The sequence below is a fragment of the Stegodyphus dumicola genome, chromosome 4 (genome assembly GCF_044657685.1).
Source record: "Stegodyphus dumicola isolate Sdum_Otavi_A_Nest chromosome 4, ASM4465768v1".
Lineage (NCBI taxonomy): Eukaryota > Metazoa > Arthropoda > Arachnida > Araneae > Eresidae > Stegodyphus > Stegodyphus dumicola.
This window is the reverse complement of record NC_140771.1, coordinates 212,407,579-212,433,960: the sequence shown is the minus strand read 5'-3', so window position 1 is coordinate 212,433,960 and position 26,382 is coordinate 212,407,579. Positions and strand designations below refer to the sequence as shown.

General features: G+C 33.0%; 1 protein-coding gene across 1 annotated transcript in view; it reads right to left on the bottom strand.

Moving 5' to 3' along the window:
- Rsph9 (Radial spoke head protein 9) overlaps window positions 1–24,919 on the bottom strand; it is a 56,358-nt gene extending 31,439 nt beyond the window's left edge. The window contains exons 1-3 of the mRNA XM_035360089.2: window positions 24,783–24,919; window positions 16,989–17,234; window positions 9,394–9,550 (exon numbers count right to left, since the gene is read on the bottom strand). Coding sequence (XP_035215980.1) covers window positions 9,394–9,550; window positions 16,989–17,215 — 384 coding nt within the window. The 5' untranslated portion in view covers window positions 17,216–17,234; window positions 24,783–24,919. The remainder of the gene's footprint in view (window positions 1–9,393; window positions 9,551–16,988; window positions 17,235–24,782) is intronic.
- Window positions 24,920–26,382: the final 1,463 nt, after the last annotated feature.

The window sequence follows — 26,382 nt, the reverse complement described above, 5'->3', positions numbered from 1 at the left end:
CAATACCTTGGAACATTGTATACCCCCATAGAGTTTCTGTTACACATGTGATGAGATCATTTTCAGAGCCCAAAGGCAAAACATTACTGCTTTAGTTATAGAAGCTCGTGAATTTTATTTTGATTTAAAACTGTACCAAGATAAACAATGAGTACCCGACATCTGTTATACATCATTATGTATTTGTAGTGGTGTATTTGGTGAATGAACGGAATAGTGGTATGCGTTTGGGAATTTTGATGCACTAAAGGTAATGATGACTTAAGGATCATCAAAGCGATAGCTATTTTTGCTTGACTATTTTTTTCTGAAATATATTCAAAATGTAGGTATACAATTATACACTTTTACCTGTTATTAACAGTTAGACAGGGACTTTATTTCTTAGCTAATCACAATGCTTATCTAATCCAGCAGATTTCTCAAAGCGTAGTGATGAGGTTGGGAATGAGTTGTGTTATGAAGAATTAAAGGCACCAGTATTTGTAGTTGTTCTTCCTTTTCCTGAGCCTCATATAATGTATCAGTCAGATAAAAATGATCAGCTTGTGATTTTTTTATCTAAATTTAAATTAGAAATACTCGTGTCAAGACTGAGATATTAGAACTTACGTAAAAATTCATCAGCATCGAAGTTTAAGCACCTGAAGTTTTTCTAACAAGAGATACAGATTTTAAAAACGCCATCGAAGATCTATTGGAGTTACAGGAACCACAAGTCTAAGAAATTACGTCTGTTTAGTGATTTTTGAAAAGCAAACTCGAAAGCAGTGCTGTTTTAGACTTTGAAATAATACCCATCGATTCTTGCAGACCATTAAAATTACCATCCGTTATTCGCTATCCATAATGGAAAGTGTTCTTGGATTATACAAGCAAATTTGAAAGTGATAACCCTCTTACCGGGATTGAAACTCTAGGATATGTAAAATTATTCTGCTGCTTATGCACGAAGGATAATTGGGGTTAAAGGAACCTCTGTGAGATTGTTTAAGACTTTTCCTTCCAAACAAGGCTTGTTTAAGAATTTTGTGAATCTTGTAATGAAGATGCATTTCCATTTCTCTACGGGCAATTTCCAAAAGTGGTGAAGCTAAAATAAAGGGAAAGCATAACCTTAAGTCATCAGTTCAAGCAAATGATAAAAGATACAATGCTTAAAAGCAAGCGCAATAGGAATGAAATATTGCGTGGTTATCTTTCAAAAACGTAGTCACAAGCTTTAAAGGAAACTACAAGCCTGAAAATTACAGGAAGCATATCAATGAACCTCTTCAAAACTACTTGTAACATATCTCTAAAATACAATTTTTTTCACTCTCAGACTTTCATTTTGATTTTATTCCCGAAAATCTCGGCGTTAGCTGTGATGAACAAATAAACTGGGTAAGAGAAAAGTAGTTTTGATTGACGTATATTTTACTTTAGCAGAAAGTTTGTAAGGATCTTAAGTTTTACTAACGTTTATTTTATTTTAAATCTTTACTATCACTTCTTATTTTCTACTTCCGGCCAGAATTATAAGCGTTAAAGTTTTTATGCAAAGTTTGTCTGGCGAACGCCAAGTATTTAAGTTGTGGCCTTTTGCCAAGCGAGAGAGAGGAAGCAGTTGAGTCAAAGCAAGCCGCTTACCTTAGAAGTTACGCAGTTGCTGTTTGCCTTCCAAGCCAGAGGTTTTAATCCTCTTGATAAATTTAAACGTATTGTAGTGTTCTCAGTTATCTGTACTACATAAGCCTTATTCAATAATATAATATAAGGTTAATATAAGGCCAATCTTCCACGTTTATTAGTTTAAAGTTAAATTAGAGTTTAGTTTTATTTTTATACTTTTACGTTAGACCCCAAGTAGCGGGTCAGTGTATTCCGAAGTACGGAAGTTATTGTATATAGAGAAAAATAAAGGGTTTTGTATACCCTTCATGTGTATCCTGTCTACTTATCACAATTAGTGAACATAGCTTTAGTAAGCTCTCTGTTCCGAGTCAGGTCCTTGTATGTTCCCGAAGAAGGTAAGAAGGAACATGGAACCTGATAGTGGCGCCCAACGAAGAAGAATAACCATGGCCGAGTTTCAAGAAGAACCTGTGCTGCCTGCAGAAACGGCTCAGAATCCAGAAATGCCAGCTGCCGCCCTGGAAGGATTTGGTTACATCGTCCAGACCATGCGCGCTTCGATGAAACCAGAAACAACATTTAATGGAAACTCACCGGTAACCAGTTTTTTGGAAAAATTTGATGACCACTTCATGCTCTACCCCGTGCACGACTTTCAAAAAGTTACTTTAGCTACCAGCGCTTTGAGGGGCCAAGCGCTTAACTGGTTCAAATGTATAGGCAGAAGTCTCTTGGATCAAGCAGGAAGTCCCACCTATACTTACGAAAATTTCAAGACTGCCCTACTAAAAGCCTTCCCTGTTGTAAGGGATCGTGCGAAATTAGAAACGGAACTTTTCAGTATATATCAACAAAGAATCGAAAACCTCTCGAGCTTTATTTTAAGAAAAATTCACGTTTTCAAGCTCTTGTATGGAAACCGTCCGGATCCTGAAATAATTCAAGTGATTTTGCCGAGGTTACTGCCCCAAGTGCAAGACTTTATTGAATTAAGAAATCCGACTACACTGGAAAAGTTATTTGAGCTAGCAATCCAGTTTGAAAGTAGAAGAACGGCGGACGTCGAAAGAAGACGCCAATATCAACAGCGAAACCAATTTGGTACGCCAAGACTACAGCAAACTCAAACACACGGCTACGGAGGCAAAGCGAATCAGTGGGCAAGGAAACCCGAGCATTCAAAAACAGCCGGCGAACGTCGACAGTTCAATAGCAACCCAGGAAAAAAGTCTCAAGGCCAGTGGAAAAAGAAGGAAAGCACGGAAAGGAAAAATAATTTAAACTAAAACGGATTTCTTCTGACGAGAGGGTGCGGAAATCCGAAGGCCACGAAAACCCCTCTTCCTTCAAGTTAAATACAGTAATGGTGAAAAATTTGACTCTTCCGAAGATTGAAGTCTTGGTGAATAATATCCCAGCCACCGCACTCCTGGATACCGGCGCGCAGTGTTCCTGTGTGGCAGACGATTTTTTTTTAGGAAATATTTTCGCAAATACCGCATATATAATGCGGATAATACGACAGTGTTAGCGGCGCAAGGAGAAAAATGTAAGTGCGTAGGTAAAGTACCTTTGTATATTCGTATCAAGGACGAACAAGTAAAGGTGATGTTTTTTATAGTAAAGAATCTGCAAGCACATTTAATTTTAGGAATAGATTTTCTTTCAGAAGCACAAGCTACGCTGGATTTTAATGAAGCGTCCCTTAAGCTGACAATGAAACCAGTTCGTACAGAAAACGCTGAACCGCCGATGTTAAAACTTGACCACCTCCCTAATGACGAGCAAGGAAGAATCCGACAAGTGGTAAGTGAATTTGCTTCGTTATTTAGTGATATTCCATGATTTACTCAGGTTACTAACCATAGTATTGACACCGGAGATGCAATGCCAGTTCGCCAAAAACCATACCGGTATGATAAGAATACGGAAAAAATTATAGAATGGCATATTACCGATATGCTACGTAAAAAGATCATAACGCCCATCTCAAGTAGTTATGCCAGCCCGGTGGTTTTATGTAAGAATAATAATGACTATCCTTTGACGCATCCAAAAAGATGGAGATTCGTTATTGATTACCGTAAATTAAACTCCATAACTAAATATCCGGTATATCCGTTACCGATTATAGAAGAAATTCTAAGGAACATAAAATCAACCAAATTTATGACGACTTTAGACTTACTTAAGATGGAGATGGAGATTCGCTATTGATTACCGTAAATTAAACTCCATAACTAAATATCCGGTATATCCGTTACCGATTATAGAAGAAATTCTAAGGAACATAAAATCAACCAAATTTATGACGACTTTAGACTTACTTAATTTATGACGACTGGTTATTTTCAAATAGGGGTGAGGCCTGAGGACGTGCCTAAGACTGCTTTTATAACCAAGTCTGGCACTTATGCATTTTTGCGTATGCCGTTTGGCCTTTCAGGGGCCCCCGCAACATTTCAGCGATGCATGGACATTGTGTTAAGACCTGTTCTTGGAAAGTCCATATTTATCTATTTAGACGATATCATTATTACTAGTGATAATCTCGACCAACATGTACAGGATTTAAGACAGGTGTTTTCTTTATTAAATGAGGCCGGTCTAAAAGTTAATGTCGAAAAGTGCAAACTTGCAGCCCCTGAATTAAAATATTTAGGTTACAAAATATCACAAAAATGGATCGAGACAGATGAATCAAAAATAATCGCTGTACAAAAGTATCCGACTCCAAACACGGCAAGGAAGCTCTCTTCTTTTCTAGGACTTTGTTCATATTATAGGTCCTTTATCAAACATTTTGCAGCTATTGCTGAACCATTGTTAAAATTAAAAAGGAAAAAGGCAAGATTCTCGTGGACGGCCGAAGCCAATAGTGCTTTCGAAAAATTAAAACAAGCATTAACGCAAGCCCCTGTGTTGAAATTTCCTGAAAAGGATGAGAATTTAGAAATTTCAGCGGATGCTTCGGATTATGCGGTAGGAGTGGTACTTTCGCAAAATCAGCAGCCCGTGGCATTTTTTAGCCGAACTTTAAATCAAACACAAAGAAACTATTCCGCGACCGAGAGAGAGGCACTTGCAGTTCTGTTAGCAGTGCAAAAGTTCCGAGTCTAGTTTGGAAAGGCGCCGATAACAGTGTACTCTGATCATGCGGCGGTAACTAGATTGTACTCAGGAAAAAATTTATCCCCAAGGTTAATAAGATGGGCACTCAAGCTGCAAGAATATAATCTGGTAATCAAGCATACCCCCGGAAAGGAAAATATCGTAGCAGATGCCCTATCAAGAATTAAAATAGATGAACAAGGGAATACCGTAAAGGTGGCAATGCTCACAGCATGTACAATAAATTCCCGAGAAACTGTAATAACTGAACTGGGTAAGGAGCCTGAGTTTGGAAGCATTTATGAGTATTTGAAGGATCCTGAAAATTTTAGCCACCAAGATATTGTAGCGATAAGAAATAGGGCGGCCCATTACGAACTAATAGATGGTCTATTATTTTATACAAAAACTACGAATTCCAACAACGAATTTCGACCTGTTATCCCAGCTAGTCTTAGATTAAATATCCTGCAGGAGCTCCATGACAGCCCTTTAGCTTCTCATGCTGGTATTCGAAAAACTATCCAACGCGTACACGAGGCAGTCTACTTTCCTGAACTGCAAAAGTTAACAAGGGCGTATGTCCAGTCCTGCCCAACATGTCAAGCAGTTAATTATATTAATTTCCGCCCGGCCGGGTTTCTAAATAGTATTAAATCCGAATTTCCAAATGAAATAATCGGCATCGATTTATTGGGTCCTTTCCCAAAAAGTCAGTTAAATAAAAGTCGCTATCTCCTTGTTATGGTTGATCATTTTAGTAAATGGACCGAAATTGTTCCCTTAAAACGAGCCTCCGCGAAATTATTTACTGATTCTATTTTAAATAAATATATTTTAAAATACGGGGCGCCCCTAAAAGTTATATCGGATAATGGTCCTCAATTTGTAAGTAATATATTTAAAGACATGTGCCAAAAACTGGGCATACGTCATTTAAAAATGGTCCCGTATCGGCCGCAATCAAATATAGCGGAACGGGTCAATAGAAATATAGTGAAAATTATCCGTAGTTATGTTAAAAATTTTCATAAAAGCTGGGATAACTATGTCAATGAATTTGCTTTCGCCCTTAGGACCGCAAAACATGATACAACGGGCAAAACTCCTGCTGAGTTATTTCTAGGCAGAAAGACTATAACACCGTTAGATAAATTATTTTATGTGCAACAAAGAGCCCCAGAATTTAAAATGGGTGATATAGAAAAACTAATTAAGGAAGCAAAGAAGAATACGGAAGTAGCACAAAGAAAACAGAAGCTCTATTATGATTTGAAACGACGGGGAGTAACTTATAAAGTAGGGGATGAAGTTTTAAAAATTAAGCATTCACTTTCTTCAGCACCAGAAGATAAGACTGCCAAATTTTTTCCACGATTTGAAGGACCATATGTTATAGAAAAAATAACTCACGCTGTTGTAGTGTTAAAGGCCAGAAATGGTGAAACCTGCTCCGCAAACATTGATCAAATCAAGCCCTACTTCGATCGTAATAAAATGCAAATATTTTCAGATCTTTTGCAGGATCCGGCACGGCAGACACCGCAGGCACAAGCTCCAGAGATGGAAAAACGACAAGTACAAGGGCAAGCCAGTAAGAGGCAGGAGCAAGTAAAAAGAAAATTTCCCCTCGGAAAAATTGAAGGGAGCAAGAAAAAGAAGCCGTTCCACCGTCCAGAAAAGAGAGTTCACGAACACCCCCAGAATGAAGAAGGGAGAAGAACGACGTATGTGAAGAGAACCAGGAGAAATGACGGCAACTATAACCCGGCTCTAAAACGGAAGATCTACTCATCCGACAGAACTCTCCGCAGCAAAATTCGCCGAACTGCGGAAGGGCCATCAGCGGCGGAGGAAAAAGTACAAGGAAAATTTGAACGGCCAGCAACGAGGTCCAAGCAGGAACACGACAGAAGTTTCCCGGTTTCGCCAAGACCAGCTGCCATCAAACGGCCAAGACCACAAGCAGAGGAGAAAAAGAAGGTATTCAAGGGTGACCGAACTGGTGAAAAAAGGAAGCTTCCAGAGGAAGGCACTGAAGGGCGAGCCCGTACAAGAAGGAGGATAAATCAAACTACGATCTGCAATACCTTTAAAGACTGGGCCCAGAAAAGGATGTCCGAATATCACAAAGATAAGTAAAATTTTATGTTACTTTGCAAACTTAAGTTAATCTTTCATTCTTACTGCAAGTGGCAGATTTCAAGAAGTTTTACCTCATGTGAGGTCTACCTTTATCGCCAAAAGGGCGAGAAATCAGTTGTTACCGATTTTGGTATTATGTTTTTTCAATTACTCGCGCGTAAAACTAAAGTTGATGTATAATAGCGTTGTGTAAAGACTTAAATATTGTAAAAAGTTATTGTATAAATTTTATTTAAAACATTCTAGCAAGAGAGAAGTTTTAGTCTGAAAGACTTTTTGAAATGTAGTATTTCAATGTAGAAAGAATTGGCACTTGCTTTGAAAAGAATAGAAGTTAACAATGTACTACTAATGTATGTTTTCAAATGTGTAAAAGTAACGGCATGTTAATATGTTCTTATATACAATGTGAACTGTTATTTTAAATGTTAAGAAATACCGTGATATGGTAAAAGTGAATGTTAAAATTTTTTTATTCGTGTGACTGTAAAAAGACTAAAGCATGGCGAATATGTGTTAAAGGTTGAATGATGTAGTTAGGCTCTCTGACGCTACACTTTAGAGTTAGCCACTTTTAGAATAGTACCTCAGGGTTTAGAGTTGAAATTAGGGTGTGTTAAGAGGTCTGGTTATGTTGAATTTTAACACGTTAGTGTTTTGATTGTAGGAGGAAGTGTGGAACACATAGACAGAAACACATTCGTGTTTGGTGTTCTTTTACAACACATGTCAGAGAGCACGGGGAGAGATAATTAAAATAGTCATGAATGAAATAAGAATGTTAAGAGAAGTATAATTGTATATGTTACTTGCCATTTCATTGTGTAACATTTCATTAAACTAGTTCCAGATCTCTGGAAGGAACCAGAATTGAATAAAAGCTCCTGTTTAGATGCAGTACAGATGAAAAAAAATTGTTGTATATCCTGGGAGCTGCTATCGTAAAAAAAAAAAAAAAAAAAAAAAAAAAAAAAAAAAAATTCTTTTTTTTTAAATTTCTAGTTTCTAGCGAAGTATGTTTGTAAAAGATTGGCCTCGCGTTAGATTCTAGAGCTAAAAGTTTTCAACAAGGTCGTTTTAGACCTCAGTTTCAAACTAATTAACTCTGGCGGGAAGTATGTAAGGATCTTTTAAGTTTTACTAACGTTTATTTTATTTTAAATCTTTACTATCACTTCTTATTTTCTACTTCCGGCCAGAATTATAAGCGTTAAAGTTTTTATGCAAAGTTTGTCTGGCGAACGCCAAGTATTTAAGTTGTGGCCTTTTGCCAAGCGAGAGAGAGGAAGCAGTTGAGTCAAAGCAGGCCGCTTACCTTAGAAGTTACGCAGTTGCTGTTTGCCTTCCAGGCCAGAGGTTTTAATCCTCTTGATAAATTTAAACGTATTGTAGTGTTCTCAGTTATCTGTACTACATACGCCTTCCTGTTAATATAAGGCCAATCTTCCACGTTTATTAGTTTAAAGTTAAATTAGAGTTTTGTTTTATTTTTATACTTTTACGTTAGACCCCAAGTAGCGGGTCAGTGTATTCCGAAGTACGGAAGTTATTGTATATAGAGAAAAATAAAGGGTTTTGTATACCCTTCATGTGTATCCTGTCTACTTACCACAATTAGTGAACATAGCTTTAGTAAGCTCTCTGTTCCGAGTCAGGTCCTTGTATGTTCCCGAAGAAGGTAAGAAGGAACATTGAACCTGATAAGTTCTTTCAGCATTTCAGCTCTATCGAATTTTCAGCTGCAGCTAAATGAAAACCAGGTACCAGAAACAGAAACAAATGACTGACCGGGAACTTACCAGTCGTTAATTACGATGGCTACTACAATGAAGAGGAAAAGGAAAGTATCAAAATGCAGCAAAACAAAGTGTCACCTTTGGTGTGAAAATAAAAAATATTTTATTTATAAATGGGTAGTAAAAAAGGCGTCAGGATTTGAGTCTCTGATTATGTAAAAAGATTATTATTGATACAGAATGCTTAGGAAATCTAATTCGCCAAATGAAAAGTTATTTTTAGATAATTTTGTCTGATGTAAAATTGAATCTGTGGTCTTCAACCTAAAAATGCTAGGTAACCTAAAAATGCTTCAACCTAAAAATGCTATTTTATTTCTTTTTTCAAATTTAAGACACGTGATCTCTGATGTGAAATTTTAAAGCTCATTTTGTTTTCCCAATGTATCTTAAGTCGCACTGGCTAGAAATGCTACAAATGTCTCCAGAACTCGTGTCAAGAATAGGGTCTTTAAAGACAAAATATTTCATGATATGAGAAAACATAACGCGGCAGTTGAACTTCTGTAAAATGCACAGGTTTGTAATTGAGAAAAGAAGCGAAGGGAATAACAAATAAAATATTACTTGCGACTGGACAACTTACAACAACAACTGTCGTTGTTGAATAGTTGAAAATGCATAAAAATAAAGGGGCATAAGCTAGATATCATGAACCTAGCATACTTATCCAACAATATTCCTGGAAGAAGCAAGACATGAATAAGAAAAGAAAAGGCTTTACCTTTCTATCCGGCTTCATATAATCCTCCTCAGCTGTCACATCATAGAATCGGTGAATCCAAGATGGATCTCCTATAAACCGGTTTCGTACAAGATGAAATTTTGAAAGAATCTCTCTGGACGGCGGAAATAACACACGCCAAGAGTTGCCGTCAAGACTAAACAACAAGTTAACATATATTAAGATATGAAAGTAAAGCATAATTAAAAAAAACTTGGCTTAATATTTTAGAAAATTTTCAATAATCGTCTTTTTACCGCAAAACAATTAATATAATTTCAACTTTAACGTCCACCTACCAGTGCGTCTGTGAAAGACACAAAACGCCTTTCACATGGATATTGGTGGGTGAACTGATAATTTTCATGGTGTGATAATTCATTCAGAGCTATATTCTTACAATCCACTGCAAGGATAATTTGTGGTTTAGATCATTATAGCTTAAATACTGGTCAGCCAAATTCTCACGAGTACTCCAAGAAGAGGACGACAAGTACACGTGCGTTTTTGTTTCTATTTTAAGAGGCAGATAACTTTTAATTATTAAAGTCAATGACTCCTGATTTTGAGAAACAGATTTAACTAACCATCTTCCCTGGTTAAACTAAAGGCTGTTAACAGCATCATAATATTATTCTTACAATCCAAAGGCTGCAAGAATAATTTGTGGTTTAGATCATTATAACTTAAATACTGGTCAGCCAAATTCTCACGAGTACTCCAAGAAGAGGACAAGTACACGTGCGGTTTTTTTTTTTTTTTTTTTTTTTTTTTTTTTTCCTATTTTAAGAGGTAGATAACTTTTAATTATTTAAGTAAATGACTCATTTTGAGAAACAAATTGAACTAACCATCTTCCCTGGTTAAACTAAAGGCTGTTAACAGCATCATAATATTCTTGGAAAGTATGCTTTTATTTCAAAGAAAATTTTTGACAGCATCGGGGAAAACTAATTTATAGAAGTATGTAAGGTATTTTTCTCCCTTCTTACTTCGTGAGGTAATTGAAAATCATGTCTGGTTAGCAGGTGGAAGGTCCCAAGTTCGTGTCCCGGAAACAGCATTGCAAATTGTTCATCTCTTCTGCTTCGAGATAAAGCATACTCAGCATTTCTCTTGTAAGGTAACATTAAAGCACATTCAGGTTTCACTTATCTTTCACATCTAAAATACTAGGTCCAGTCGTTTGTTACACTGTTTGTTTGTTACAAACATGTTTGTTGTACCGCTTGTTTGTTGTTAACACCGCTTACAGGAACAGTTTTGCCAACAATCGGTTGAAATATTTTCATTTTTCGGATCTTAAAGACCGTCTGTATTTGGAACTTTCTGTAGCGGCGGATCGCTCCATTTGTAGTTATAAAGTATTTAATTTCTCTTTTCCCCGTACCTTCGTGGCGTATCTGAATAGCACTTCTGTCTAGGAATCCGGGGTCCGGTGTTTGAGTCCAAGGGCACTGATCATTTTTAAGCCTAATGACTACACAGTGTTTGTGGAAGTACATCCCCGTCAAATTATTCATGAATTTATAGACCTTAAAAAAACTACCGTGATATACCACTTTCACAAACTTAGTATAGTAAACTCAGATGCAGTTTTCCCACAATATGTTCGAAAAATCATAGACCTTTCCATCCAAAAGTAGCTGTTTTTCATGCAGTTTATCCTGTTTTTCAGAAGTAGCTGTCTTAACGCCACACTAATACATGGTTTGATTTCATCATCTTGGAAGAAAACTCTGTGTCAATATAAAACGGTAATGAACCTGGATGAATAAAACATAACCGTCATAACCTCAACTGAAAAGATAATCTTGCTTACATAAAATGGTGCTGATTTGAAGATAGTTGATGGCATTCTTAAGCCGAAATCTTTATAAACTGTTCCTGCTAGGCAGAAGTACTACTGCTGAAATGAATTATCAGTATCTACAATATCCTCCTTAAAACTATTTGAGACATGCCTTTTTATGGTCTGTTGCACAATATTACAGAACTGTTTATGTCTTGAACAGTCTTCCAAAAGTTATCATACTTATAGTGATAAGATTGTGCTTCAGTTGCATGGCCCAGATTTCAAATAATGCATAACCATTTTTTACAGTTATCGAGCGGCGTCTTCAAAGGACAAATCTTCATCTTCAAAGATCAGTAAGTTATTGAGTGATTATTTTCAACGCTTAACCGGTTCAGAACACCAAAATCTATCTGACCGTTTGCATAAAGATTATTGATATTAGAACACTTTTCGCATTGTTGTACTTTTTTTAGCGTTATAACTTTGCTCAGATTTTGGAAAATGAAAGCACACACTTTGATGTACACTGCGAAAAAAAAAAAAAAAAAAAGGGGGGGGGTGACAGTTCTATATCTTTCGTTCTACTGAGCCGATTGACGAAATTCAAATTGCATTCTTCATGTCTCGAAAGCGCGACTTAAGTTATATATTAGATTTATATATAGCTTTATTCTAACATACTTATTTTGACACGAAATCGGACTTTTTCTGAAGTAAAATACCAATTTTTTTTCCATATTTCGATTCTACTACTCAAATTATACCCAAATATGAAATTTTGTAAAATTTGGTGCAAAATTTACGGAGAAATTCACACAGTTTGCCCTTGGCGAACTTCTTAATATATGGCAACCTATTTTCCTTTCCGGTGAGAGGGGAAAAAATCACAACGTTCTTTCTTTCAAATAATGTTCTTTATATTATATTTTTATGTTATTATTTTAAATATTTGTTTTTCTTTTCCAAATTTCATTTTAATTGTTTAAGTTGCATGGTTTCTTTTGAATAACTGTTTTGAAAATTTCTATTTACCCATTCGAACTGCGTAGTTTAAATATAAGGTGCATCGTTTATTTTTATTTTTTTTTCAAATAGTTTTCTTTATAACTTATTTTTTGTCACAGTTATTATTTTAGGTAATTTTTAAATTTTTAGATATTTATTTTAATTGTTTGTGTTGCGTTGTCTCTTCAAATTTTCTATTTATTCATTCGAACTGAGCATTTTAAATATATTTACTGATATAAATTTTCCAAGATTTGATTTTATTTATTTGAATTGCGTTTCTTTCGGAGGAATACTTTGTGTCCCAGACTACGATGCACCTGAAAACTGAATATATTAAAAGAGAAAATACAGTAAAGCACAGTTAACACGCCTTTCAATGTTCCGTTCAGAAAAGATATATAAATGAGAAAAATGTATAACCGACAATTTAACTTAGGATGATTTGCATATATTACTTTAAATAGCTTTAACATTGTGCTCATTGCTTTACACAATTTCATCTCCTACATTTAGTTTCTTAAAATGTTATTCATATTTTAGTCAAATATTTCATTTTTGAAATCGCAAGAATGAAATATCTTAAGACTAAAAAGTTTTAAATTTAAAAAAAATACTAAATTTTGTGCAAAAATTTATTTTTTTCTTCTTAATGGCTTGCTCTTTTTCTTTAGGCTTTCTGCAAGTATATTAAAAAGCATCCGACTTTTCGAAACATCTTGGTATTTCCGACATTCATTGAGTAAAGTTATCGCCTTCCATTTCATAAAAATCCACAAACGACCAAGCGGTAAAGTCGCTGAACACTGGTATTTCGCTCCAAGGTTCGAATCCCGGCAAACAGGCTGGTTGCATAGGCATTTTCGTGGTTTTTCTTATTGTAACGTGTAGGCCAACTGATTTCGCTTAGTAAGTTCTTCACGAAGGCATCCCTCCTTTTAGGGCAGATAGACCTGCTTTGCCGTAACTTAATAATCCAATTCAATCCATTTCATCAGTACTTGGTCACAGCCTTTATCGGTCTTTAGAGGCTAAGCATTTTGAAGGCATGAGATGAAAGGAAAGACTAGTTTCATCAAGAGGGAAAATGTCTTTAGGTGACATCCACATACATCACTGTATAAATTTCTGAATATTCAAATAATTCGACTAAGAAATCGTGGGATTCTCCGTTTATGATCATATGAAGTTCTATAACGTAATTTAAATTTATACAAACATATAGTCGAAAACCAATCACTCTTCACTTTAATCTGCAAATGATATCGTTTTTGTCTTTTCCGTTAGCACAAGCTCAATTGATGGTATTTGCTGGTGTAGACGTCCAAATGTTTTCTCTTTGAACACCCAAATTCCTTGAAGTATTCTGAAAGTATATTCAAAAGCATCCAGCTTTTCGAAACACCTTGGTATTTCTGACAGCCAAATTCCCCTTCAAATTTTTGCTTACTTTTCTCCTTAATTTTCATCTTTCCTTCTACATTTATTTTCAGTGCTCACCACAAGAAAATTACGATTTTTCGATTGTTACACTTCCATAAATTTTGCATTCTTGTCAATTTTTTTTAAATATCAATTACATCATCTGCGTTTCAGTTGAAGACAGCTTTTCATTTTCTAGGCATTTTAACTATAAATAAAGTTTAAAGCAAATTCCAAAGGATAAATATTTTAATTAAAAGATTTTTCGTTAAATGACAAATAAAGAAAACAGTCCAGCAATGTTTATTCTGTACCACTGAGTCACCCGATTATTATATCGGCTACAAACAATCTAAATCGTATTAAAGATTATGTTTTTTATACAATCTATAACACGAGAAAAACTTAGCTACTTAAAACATTCTTTCGAAGAGGATTAAATGTAAAAATTTATACTTATATATATAATTTTCAAAGCTGGGGCTTGACCCAAACTATCAACGTCCTGTTTGCTTAAAAACATTGTGAAAATAAACATCAAACGAACTTTCTCAGTTTTAGACAATTCAATTTAAATGCAGTCAAAGTAAAGTAGCAGACGATAACACGGCGAAGGTAAAAATTTACTCTTACAAATATTAAAAAAAAAAAAAAAAAAGGGGGGGGGAAGAAAAAAGAAATTTAAAAAAAAAAAAAAAAAAAAATCTGAAATGTTTCAGATTTTAAATTACGTCCAAAGGGGCGTTTTTTAACATTTTGTGTGTTACCTTTATTAAATATCATGTTCCTCGCACTTAAACCATAAGATCCAGTGCAACAGCAATATTGCAAAATAGTTTTAAAACGAGCATATCTTTAGAATTTCCGATACAGAGACTCACGCGCTGAAGATAAAAATGTTTTTTCTGCACAACGTTGCCATTGCTCGCTTTGAAATCCTTGAGTTTGTTAATCAAAAATTCGTCAAAGTTTTAAAAAATAGGAAATCGATCATAAAACAAATTTCAAATTTCAAATTTGGTCTTCCACATGCTCATATTCGTTGGAGGATTACGTTATTCAAAATGCGATGACTCTATGTACCGTTATTTTATAACAATGTGAGAAATATACATACATTTACGCAGATTTTCATTATTTAATTTCTTCAAATATAATGCAGGACTCTAACATTTTATGGCAACAGTTTGAAAAGTGAACCGACATTTATCCGTCCGAGGCAAAATGCCAAAACGAAACTAATAGTCCTTCGGGATTCAAATCCCTTTGGACTAAAAAGTAAAAAATTTGAATAATATCATCTAGAATTTAAAAAAAATAGCTTCTCACATAGTATTAATAAATATTTATTACGCATCATTGAGGGAAAAAATTTCATATAATTAATTCTCCCTAAAAATTTATTTGAAATTTAAGGTTAAAAATAGCTGTGGCAATTCACTGTAACAAAAATCCATAAACCACATTTGGCGTTGTTATCGTTCAAAAAAAAAGATGCCAAATTTCAAAACGCGAAAATATGTAAATTCGTGTATATTTTAGAAAATTTTGAATAAAAAACTCTAATTTTTGCGGGTATACTTAGAACTACACCTACTTTAAGATGATGTTAAATATTTTATAGGTTATAATTCAAAATTGTTTTCGAAAAATTTATAAAAATTATTTAAAAATAGAAATTTAAAAATAAAACACAAAAAAGGGGTGAATTTTATTTGGAATGAACCTAAATTTCGAAATGTGAAAGGAAAAAATCAAAAACGTTTAATAAAAAAAGAGATATTAATAAATATATGCCAAATTTAATTAACATTAAGGAACTAAAATTTTGTGAGCTAATTTTTAAAAACCTACTAGTACGATTTTTACAAAACTTGGCAGTCTGGCATAATTTGAGTCTTAGAATCGAAATATGTAAAAAAATTGGTATGTTATTTCAGAAAAAGTCCGATTTTGTGTCAAAATACCTATGTTAGAATAGCGCTATACATAAATCTAATATAATGATGTCCCTAAAGTCGTGCTTTCGAGACATGAAAAATGCAATTTGAATTTTGTCAATCGGCCCAGTAGAACGAGAGATATAGAACCGTCCCCCCCCCTCTTTTTTTTTTTTTTTTTTTTTTTTTTTTTTTTTTGGGGGGGCAGAGTACATGCATTTAATTTTAAAGTCATTTAATGGGTATACTATGTTAACCATAAATTAACAGATATTATATGGCCACAAAAGTCTTCATCCTATCTTCACTTTTACAACAGTCGATTGATATATACTTTCAATGAAAAAATTTGTTGCTGGACACAAAGATTCATGTCTTGACATATTTAAATTTTTAAAAAAATCAGTTTTATAAAAATTGCGAAATCGAAATTTTCACACTTTTCACCGGTTCAGGAAAATTTTATACTTTCTGAAAAAATAAAACAGAAAAATTTTAAATCTCTACGACAAAATCTGACTGAGATATTTTATATCGAGAGTCATATCAAAGGGTCGTACGTCAGCTGAAGAGAGAAATGTTTGCATTTGTACGTAACTAAAAATAAAATTAGCAAAAGGCTTCTGATATTAAAAGATTAAGTGATGGGTTTTACTATGCAAATTATTGTGAAAAATATTGACCGATATAATTTTTGTCAAAATGTAAATCTTATTCTCGGAATCTATAGAACTTGTATTCTAGAAAATACTAAAATGCTTTAATAACAGCAGGTAGCCAAATTTAATATTATCTGTATTAATTAAAAATGAAAATGTATGTACTTTTATGAATTTTTTACAATTACTAGTTTATGTCATAAAATGATGTCATAAATCACTTTATGATATGTAAATAGCGTATTTTTAGACTTATAAATTACGTGTTTGAAAATTCTTTTGGGTTGCCAAATGTAATACGACTACAAATAAAGAGACAAGTAAATCACAAAAGTATATCATTCATTGACACTTGAAGGGGGAAAGAAAACCAACTTCGATTTATTCTAATTCATTCATTTATAAAATATCTTGGTCAATATTGGTCGCACGGGGAATCATATATGTACTTTTTGTGTTTTATTTTTTATGATCAGTAAAACATTTCCGTAAACATAAGTATAGGGACCGGAGGAACGTGTAAAAAATTAAATTTCGTATTTCATATAATTTTGTAACTTAAAAATGCGAAAATATAAATGTTTGCGTTATTTAAAATAGTTTTGTAACTCAAAGTATACGTCTATGATCGACGTTATCAAAGTAAAGACGACGTAAGAAACTTTTCTGAAAACGATGTATATGAAAGGCATTTTATTCGTTATATCTGCTTCTTAGCATTATGCATAGTCATTAAAGTGACTAAAGTGACTAGAAATTTCCACTACCTACCTATAAAACGACATTTTGTTCCGGATGAAGTCATTACCTCTGCCTTGAGCAATGTAATAATCATTTTTTATTCCAAAAATCTTTCCAAGAAAAGCAACTGAAGTAAATTTGTTCTCTTGTTGCAATATCGGAAGAGATAATTGAAGTATAGATTGTTCTTCAATGGTCAGAAAATATCCAGTTGAATAGAAATTATCCATATTTAAGTTTAGCCTATCTTTGAGCATTTTTTTACTTTTTGTTGACCTGCAATCGAACAAAAAAAGATTATAGAGCAAATAATTTAATTTTTTTACTTTAACAAAACTTAAAACCAGTACCGTATCCTCGGTCTGTGGCATCAATCGATATTTCATATGCAGAAATGAAAATTATATTATCCTGCTAGAAATCAATTTACAGCAATCATTGTGCAATGGAGTTTAAAATATTTGATAAATTTCAGATGGAAAAACTGTGATTATTATCAAGGCTATAAAACAATAACTCGATACCAATTATATTGGGTGGATGACTCAAGATAAACTGAATCTAAAGCAAGTGATATTTTTATCTCCGGTTTGGTCTTAGGCCACCAGATATAATATCGCTTTAGAATTCGAGGGGAAGGGTGTTGTTCTTCGCTTGATTTAGGTTCAGTTTGATTTAGCTTTAGTCTAGAGCAGAGTTTCCAAAACTTTCTTTTGCAGTAGACCATTTGCCGAGTTTTTTCTATTTTTCGTAGACTTCTTCCTATCGATCGTTCCAAAATGAGTCAGGTAGTGTAATATTTATACTCGAGTGTTCCAAAACAAAAAGAAACTGAGGGTAAAGTTCCACCCAAGGCGTTCCAGAACACTCAGGTGAAAGCAAAATGCATGGAAATATAGCGTGACTAATGCGTCTCTGTTTGGTGAAATTTTGCAATGTCTGATTGGTTTGAAGGGCTAGCTTGATAATGAATTTTTAAAAATTCATTAACAACAAACGTGTTTTTGACAGAGTTATTAACATTGATAAGGTTTACAGTAGAGAGAATTTTTTTTAAGAAAAGTGATCTTTTTATTCATATACCTTTATTAATCAAAATGGCATAAAATGCAAATCTAGCAGCATTCTTATGTAAAATACGTATACAAAACAATCAATGTTTTTAATGGGAGGGATAAACCTGCTGCTTTAATAGCAAAATTTTAATATTTACTTCAAATTATTCAGGCTTAACCTTAAATCTCCTCGCCCAGTGATTTCTAATCTGTTTCTTTCTATTTGTTCTCTTTGTATGAAGATTGGCAACCACGAGACATAAAGATAGAAAAGCTATCAAAACCTTTCTTGCGATATGTGCATAATGCAGGATAAATAATAGATATGTCTCTCCGTAACCAGATTTGCTGATATCCCTTTTAAAACTGCACCTTACATTCTTCATTAGTGCTTATTCCAATGAGTTTTTGTAACTTGACATCCAATTCTTCAATGTTTCAACATGAACTGATAACCCTCTGTGGTATTTCCGTAGCCAAACCAACCTCAAATGTGGCTTTAAAGTCTACGTAAAATGCATTTTGAACATAGGCAAAACGTCATCATCCTGGCAGTTTGTGACAAACTAGGAAAATTGGCACCGTCCAATGTTTTGCTTCTTTATGTCAGTTCTGACAAGAAAAAATACAATGTTGGTTTTTGTTAAATTTAGATGGCCACCTTCTAACTGCAAGTTTACCTCACTAATTTAGTAAACAAATCTGTTAAATGAGCAATGTCTGGTTTCCATTTGATTACATTTTCTTTTACAATGCGATCTTTAGCATCCAAAATCTTTAAACAGTCTCAAAAAGATTTTTTTAGAAAATCTTATCAAGCATAAGACTTTTGACAGTCAGCATACTTCTGTGTGAAGGAGTAATCGTTGAAAGATCTCTTCATTTTCCTCGAACAACTGCACAAATTACTTTAAAGCGTTAATCTGAATTTTATTTACTGAGTTTAGGGCGTGTTTATGGACTGTATTCCGCTAATGAATAATTTTATTCCTCTCCTCCTAAGTATATACAGAAAATGCCGCTAGAGGGCTGAAGTGCGTAGGTGTAGCTAATGACGTAAAATATACACCCTGCGTTGAAATTTCAATTTCAAATTCGCATTTACATTACAGTTCAACATTGATACAATTGACAAAGAAATACAATTTTTTAAACAAATAAGAAAATTAAATGAATAAAGTCTAATGCATAAAAAATATAAACAGTACAGATGCAAATACATTATTACAATCAATGCAAAATGGAAATTCATTCCTTCATTGAGAGCAAACAAATTTGGCTGGGGAAAAGCTAATTAGATTATGCAACATCTTTACTTTTGAATTTGCGTCAACAAAGTTACGAGCATTATCCCAATATAAGCAAAAAGATTTTCGTCGTCATGCGAAGAAGCGTTTAAAGCTGCAATTAATGCGGCTGCAGATAAATCTGTTACTAACTCTAAATGAATAGCCTTAGTGGCAAAGCATACAAAGATTGAGATATCCCTTTTAAAACTGCACCACGCCAAGGGCACATTTTTGTGCCCTTGCGTTGACCCTTGTATTTAATCAAAAATGGGGCATAGAAGTCGATTTCACAGTTATAAAATGGAGGACTAGGGTTAACTCTCTCTGCAGGTAAGTTTCCCAAAAGCTGCTCAGAGGATCTGGGTTTATTTTTAAAGCACGCTATACATTCATTGACAATTTTTCGAGCTAAATTTCTTCCTCCTATTGGCCAAAATTCCTGCCTCAGCGCTGTAATAACGTTTGAGGACCTATATGTAAATATCTCCTATGTAGAGATTCCATTATAATTTTAGTAAGTTTGTACCTAGAAGGCAAAGTTTGAGATGCTTTTTGTTTAGATCAAAGTCTGCATTTTGTAAACGTCCACCTACACGAAGGATCTCATTCTCATCCAAAAAGGGGTTAATATTACTTAAATTACTATTCTTAATAATTTTTTTCCTCTTTAAACAAGAAATTTCTTCACAAAATTCATTGCTTTGCACTAATCTTACCAAATCTGAAGCTTGGTTCAATTCTTCTACACTTAAAAAATTTTTAAAAAATATCAGATCGTGTTTAATTTTACCTTATTTATTTCAAAGCATCGCGTACTATAAATATTATTTAATTTTACTTTATTTGTACGCAAAATTAAGTTCATAAATTTTGTGCTTAGAGTTTTTACCGTTTTACCAAAGTAAAGATGTTTGTACAAGAATTACGCGTGAAAAAAAAAATGCGCGAAATGCAGTAAAAAGTGCTTTAATGAGATATATTAAATCCTATTTGGAAAAAACTGTGGCTTTCATAATCTCATCACTATCAACGTATCACATTTAATAATTAAAAAGAGTTATGTGACACAATCGCCACAGGTTTGAGTATTAAAGTAAACCAGATCGTCCCTATGCTTTCTTGCCGACATGTCGGTGACGCGCGCCCTGCCCACTGGGTTAGTCTATCTCTTATAACGTCCATGCCGTTCAGATGTTGTCGATGGATGATGCAGCTTTTAGTCTCTGCTGTCAAAATTCTCACCAAGAGCAATTTTTCATGGATTTCTTCGTCCATAACATAGCGAACATAATATGCTAATAATAGTACTTCCTAATCAGCTAAAGTTGACTAATCCAGCTGTATGGGTCGAATGGTCTGGATGGGTCGTTTGCAGAGAGTTACACATTAAGCTTTCTGTATCATCACTCATTTCATCAATACTGAACTGTATTGTTGCCCAAAGAAAGCCTGGTAATATCGTTGTTTTTTTAAAGACTTCACTATTGCGCATTTATCTAGAAGTAAATTTCAAGTAAATCGCTGTGAGTTTGAAGTATTCATCATTAATCGGTCAACAATGATGCTAACATTTTCCCGACTGTAATATCCCTCTCTCTCTCTCTAAGCTTTTATCAAGTTTCCATAATTTTTAATCAGAGATTTTGGTATCAATACCAGAACACTATTTTTTCCATTTTTACCTTTTAAATCGAACAAAAGTGAGTTTGATTTCGTCATTTAATTTGCATATTTCAAGCTTTAATGTGATGCTATTGAAGCCTTCTGAAGAATATTTCTCCTTTCATCAAATGATTCCATCAAAGGAGAATTATAAATAAAGTTTAGAACATCTTTAATACTATCTCTGAAAAGAGCTGTCTTACCCTTTTAATCATTAACTTTATGAAAGGAGCTATCCACCTCGCACCAAAAGATCATCGAAAAATGTTTGTGCTGTGATAAAAGTATCAAATGTTTCTTTATAAATGCTCCAATTCAAGTTTTTGAAATGCCAGACTTTCTTTTACGATACAAATCCTTTTGCTGACAATTAAATTCTGCTAAGACTAATAGGAGGTAGCTGTGAATAACCTTTGAAGACTTTGCAAAGGAATTTATCGCACGAAATTCAAGAGGTGAAAATTGCGCGAATAATTTAATTTTTGAAGGATGTAATTTACAGTAAAAGCATAACAAAGGAAAAACATTCACAGATAAACTCCAGATGACTATCATATTATTATTTATTTAAAAGAAACTTCCATTCCAGCAAAAATACATACTAATATTAACATTATAATATCTATTAAGATATTTCAATTTCTACTTCCAATGCATCTTAAATCTCGCTCACTCTTATTGTCGTCCACTGCTACTCCTTAGGTTCCAAAGCATCTAATGCTGCTGGAATTGCTTTTGTCTGTATCGTTTGCTACAGCGTGCAAGTCGTTACCATCGTCACCATAGTCATCGTCTCTCTCAACGTTCAGTCAGTCTTCCCAAGTGTAATGATCTTCAGAACTATCAAGAGCAACAGATATTCCCATTTCTGAAGCTCTCTACTATTATACCCAGAATATACTCAGAATCCTTAGCAAATCAATTAGTAAGACAAAAACCACGACTATGCGGATGAATCTATTTTAAAGTTTAAGGGTAGATAGCTTCCTGAAAGCTTTGAAGGGGGCAATTACGTGAATGCTTAAAAAATTTTCAGAATTTTTCACTAAAAATATAAGAAAAGAGGAAATACTTGACTAAATACGGTATTTATCAGAAGCTACGTCGAGTTGTGATATTTATAAATTTCAATTAATAATTACAAATTACAAAAGAACATACAGTATTTAAGTTCCAAGAAATAGTCCACTCTACTCCTTTGGAAATAACGAGATTCAGGTGTAATAACTAACGATGTTCGTAAAAAATAGTTAAATTTTCGTTGCAAGTTATTATCGATAAGTAATTCACCCTTTCATTTAATCGACTTGTCGTTTACCATAGTCATCTTCGTTTCCGTGGATGTTTACAACATTTAGCAACAATTAGTGCAAACAAAATTTGGCAACAAATCTCGAATTGCACAACTGTCATTCACTTTCTCGCCAGGGCCTTTACGTAAGGCAAATACGATCAGTTTTGTTTCTACTGTACTGATTCAAATTTCGTGGAGATCGCTTTAAGAATGGATTCAAAGCAATCATTGCTTTCCGAGATTTTACTGTAAAATACTATATTCCGCAGAATTTTATCGCAGTTTCTTTCATTGGAGGCAAATCTCAGTAGTGCTTCGTTTAAAACTAAGTTTGCCACAAAACAAAAAATAGTGTGTAATAAATAAAAAAAACTGTGTAATAAATAATAAAGCACAAAATAAAAACTGTGTTTATTGACACTGGAAAGTAAAGATACATAAATGGCGATTTTTAAACTGAATTTATGTCGTATCATTTTATTTCAGTGAAAAGTTTGAATTATTGATTCTTTCACTATCTTATAAATGTCCATGTATTGCTGCGATAACGTCATAATATTGATTTTTCATTATATATATAAAGAACATTCATTATACTCATTATATCATATAAAGAACCTATTCATATAATAAATACTTGAAAAAGGACCAAGAATATGTAAGGAAACGCGGAAAAACTGCTTACTTTACATTTATGAAGTAGATTTTCCTTGCTTTTAAATTCTTTCAAAACTAATAATTTTTAAAACTTTTAAAACCATTTCTTTGAAATTAAAACTTACTTGTAGAAAACGTTTTACTGAAACCAGCTAAAACTTTATTTTATAGAATTTTGCTATTGAATGAATAGAAGAAACCGTACGATGGAATACAAAATTTTGATTTATAAGTGAAGCTTTTCATATGTGAGTGAGAAATTAAATGGTTATTAAATACAAATATCAGCAAATCACTATCTAGAATGGAACATTTATAGGTGCTACTTTGGTAGACGGTTGCACGGATTTGGGCGATTTTTTTTGGCGAGCGATACGACTTATGGTAAATCCATTGCTGGACAAGTTATTTATGGTAACCAATACTTTGTTGCCATTTTATTTTTAAAATAATGCGTTTTATTATGCATAAATTCCGTGTTTTAAATATTATTTATGACTTCAAAATAATAAAAATGAATTGAATTTTGAATTTTTTTTTGAAATAAAAATTTTATTGTTTATGATATTTTATTGAATTTAATGTTGTGAATGGTGTAATGAATGACGTCACATTATTTTAAAAGTAATTGGTTTTAATATCTATAAATTTAATCTAATGTTTTAAACATTATTTATGTCTGTTAAATATTAAAATACAATTTAATTTTGCATTTTTTTAAATATGATTTTATTATGAATGATTATTTAAATAATTTTAATTCTATGCGTGATCTAATCAGCTCCCTGATTTATTACTGAATATTTGTGCATTACCGCGCATTTTAAAATTTTACTATTCATCTCTTCGAATTCCTCAGATGTCAAAGCGAATGGATGTGTCCGTTTCGAATATGAATGTTTTTATTGGTAATTACCAAGAATTATTGGTATCGGAATAAAAAAATTACCGTTTGAGACCTTATTTTGGCCAACCTTGCTTTCCTAATTTATTTATTGCTACAAGGGTCAGAGGAAATTTATTTTAAATTTTTGGAGGAAACCTCGCTAGTTGCTTCTTCGATGAAGTGCGAGAGACGTAGATCACAGATGAAGATCTTTTTTTTTTTTTTTTTTTTTTTTTTCTGGTACTTATCAAATACATCAGGTAAACTACTTTAAAAACATGTAAGTACATATTTTTCTTTTACTTTATAATTGTATACTTCAATTTTTATTAAAAAATTAATACACTGTTTTCAAAAATTTCTGAGATATTTATTGCCACATATGTTTTAATGTTAAATAATTATATCCTATAAAACTTATTTTTAAAGGATTTGAATTTAATTAATTGAAAATTTTTAATTCTCTTAAACGTTGGTATGATGTTTTTAATTCAATATTCAATTTAAGTAATATTTTATTGCAATTAAATGTTGGCGCAATGTTTTTATAGCGGTGTTTTTATTCTATTATATGAAAGAAATAATTTAACCTTACTTCAGCATTTTATACTCTTAGTAAATGTATTTATTTACATTTGCCAGCCATCTTAAAAAACAACGTTTTCAACAAAAAATTAATCCATTATTTTTAACGATATTTATTTTTTTTTAAGTTTCGAATACTTTACTATGCGTGAAATACGTAAAAACGGCGTTTTTAAAGATGGCTGACGACTGTAACAACCACGCCAACAATAGCGCCAATTTAAATCGCCCAAAAATCCGTGCAACCGTCTACCAATGTAGTTATAAATATAACATGATAACAGATTTTTGAGAAATATATGAGCATAATTTTCAACAGAGTGGAAAATCTCTGGTATGCTCAAGCAATTGCTATTACATGTAACGAAAAAGAAAATTTGCTTTTAATAAACTTACCTAACTTACCCACAAATCACAGTTTTTCACTCAAGAAATTATAAAGATTATCTATTAGCTTTATAAATATTCAGTTCAAAATCTTTCTTGTAACTTTTATCCATATTAACTTAATAATCCGCAATATTACTTTCGATAAACGTACAATTAAAACTCTTCCAGGTGATGCCAATTTATGCATAACAAATATTTTATCTCGTTATAATTAATTTTTCAAACTAATGCTGAGTGTTAAAATTTTATGAGAATGGAATTACACTAAATTACACTAAAACTAGCTGAAGGTTAAATCTTCCTTACAAAAGAATTTTTTGATGAAATAATGCATTTTCATTTCTAATTACGCATCGCTGCTTTAAAGGATGAACTCACTTTAACAGACTTATTATATATATAAAATCTGGCTATATGAATATATATTGTTGCGTGTGTATGGGTTCGTAATAGATTGAATGCAGAAGTCCGATAAAAGGTTCATAAAATTTATTTATACCAAGAGAAATATAAGAGAACGCTGGAATTCTCCTCTGAGATATTCATACAAGTGTTCACAATATCACGCAGTATAATCATTAGCTATACTTCAAACTACTAAAAAAAAGTTAAAATACAACGCAATGCAAAGTGTTATTAAAGAGAAAGCTAATTCAGATATCTCAGTTCCCGCGGAACTAAACAAATCGGAATAACAGAAACTAAGCAACTCAGAGTTGATACTCTCTCTTCAGCTTTAAATAATTTCCAACTGGCCGCGCCAGATCTTTCTACTAATTTATGTTTCTCGAGATATCTGGAAAGAAAAAAGAATGCGGAATTACGGTTACAGCTAACATAGTAGTCAATTACATTAATTCAATTTCAAAACAAATTACCGAGATATCCATTTATTCAACGTTAAATGCACGTGCTCCTGTATTTTTATTTTTCCGGTATAGCTTTCTCTTAAAATTTGTCTCGCGCTGCATAGCACAGGGAAATAAAACAACTTTAATTATAATTCTACTAAAATTAGATATCTAAATACAAAATTCGTAATACTGTCCCTTCCAAAGGATTGGACGTCCCGGGCGAGTAATGGCAGACCGCACATTGAGTTGAACAGTGTTAAACGAATGTCGCATACTGCGCATGCCCAGAAAACAATTTGGCGTAATTACTATGTTGGCGTGATTTGAAAAGAAGATAAATACGGTATATGGTAGATGTACCGCCACCTGATTGTAAACAAATCTGGCGTTTAAATCTTCGTAGAGTATAATATAAATGTAAATTAATTACTGTGTTAAAATACTATTTTTTGCTGTACTGCTCAAACAACTAGAAAGCTGAAATTATTGCGAAGTAATGTGAAGCAGTGTTTGCATTCAAAATGTAAAATATAATACTAATGAAATTCTGCACATTCCTTTGGAACTGTACAAATTTTCGTTCAGAAAAAGACTGAAATTTAGGATATATTAGTTGAAAATTTATTCATTATACTTTTAAGCAATAACAACAATTCAGGATTTACCATACGTTCCATTCGTACATACATAAAGAAACACTGAGGAATGTAACAAGTACTTACAAATAACACTGAAGAAATTTTACAATTCCT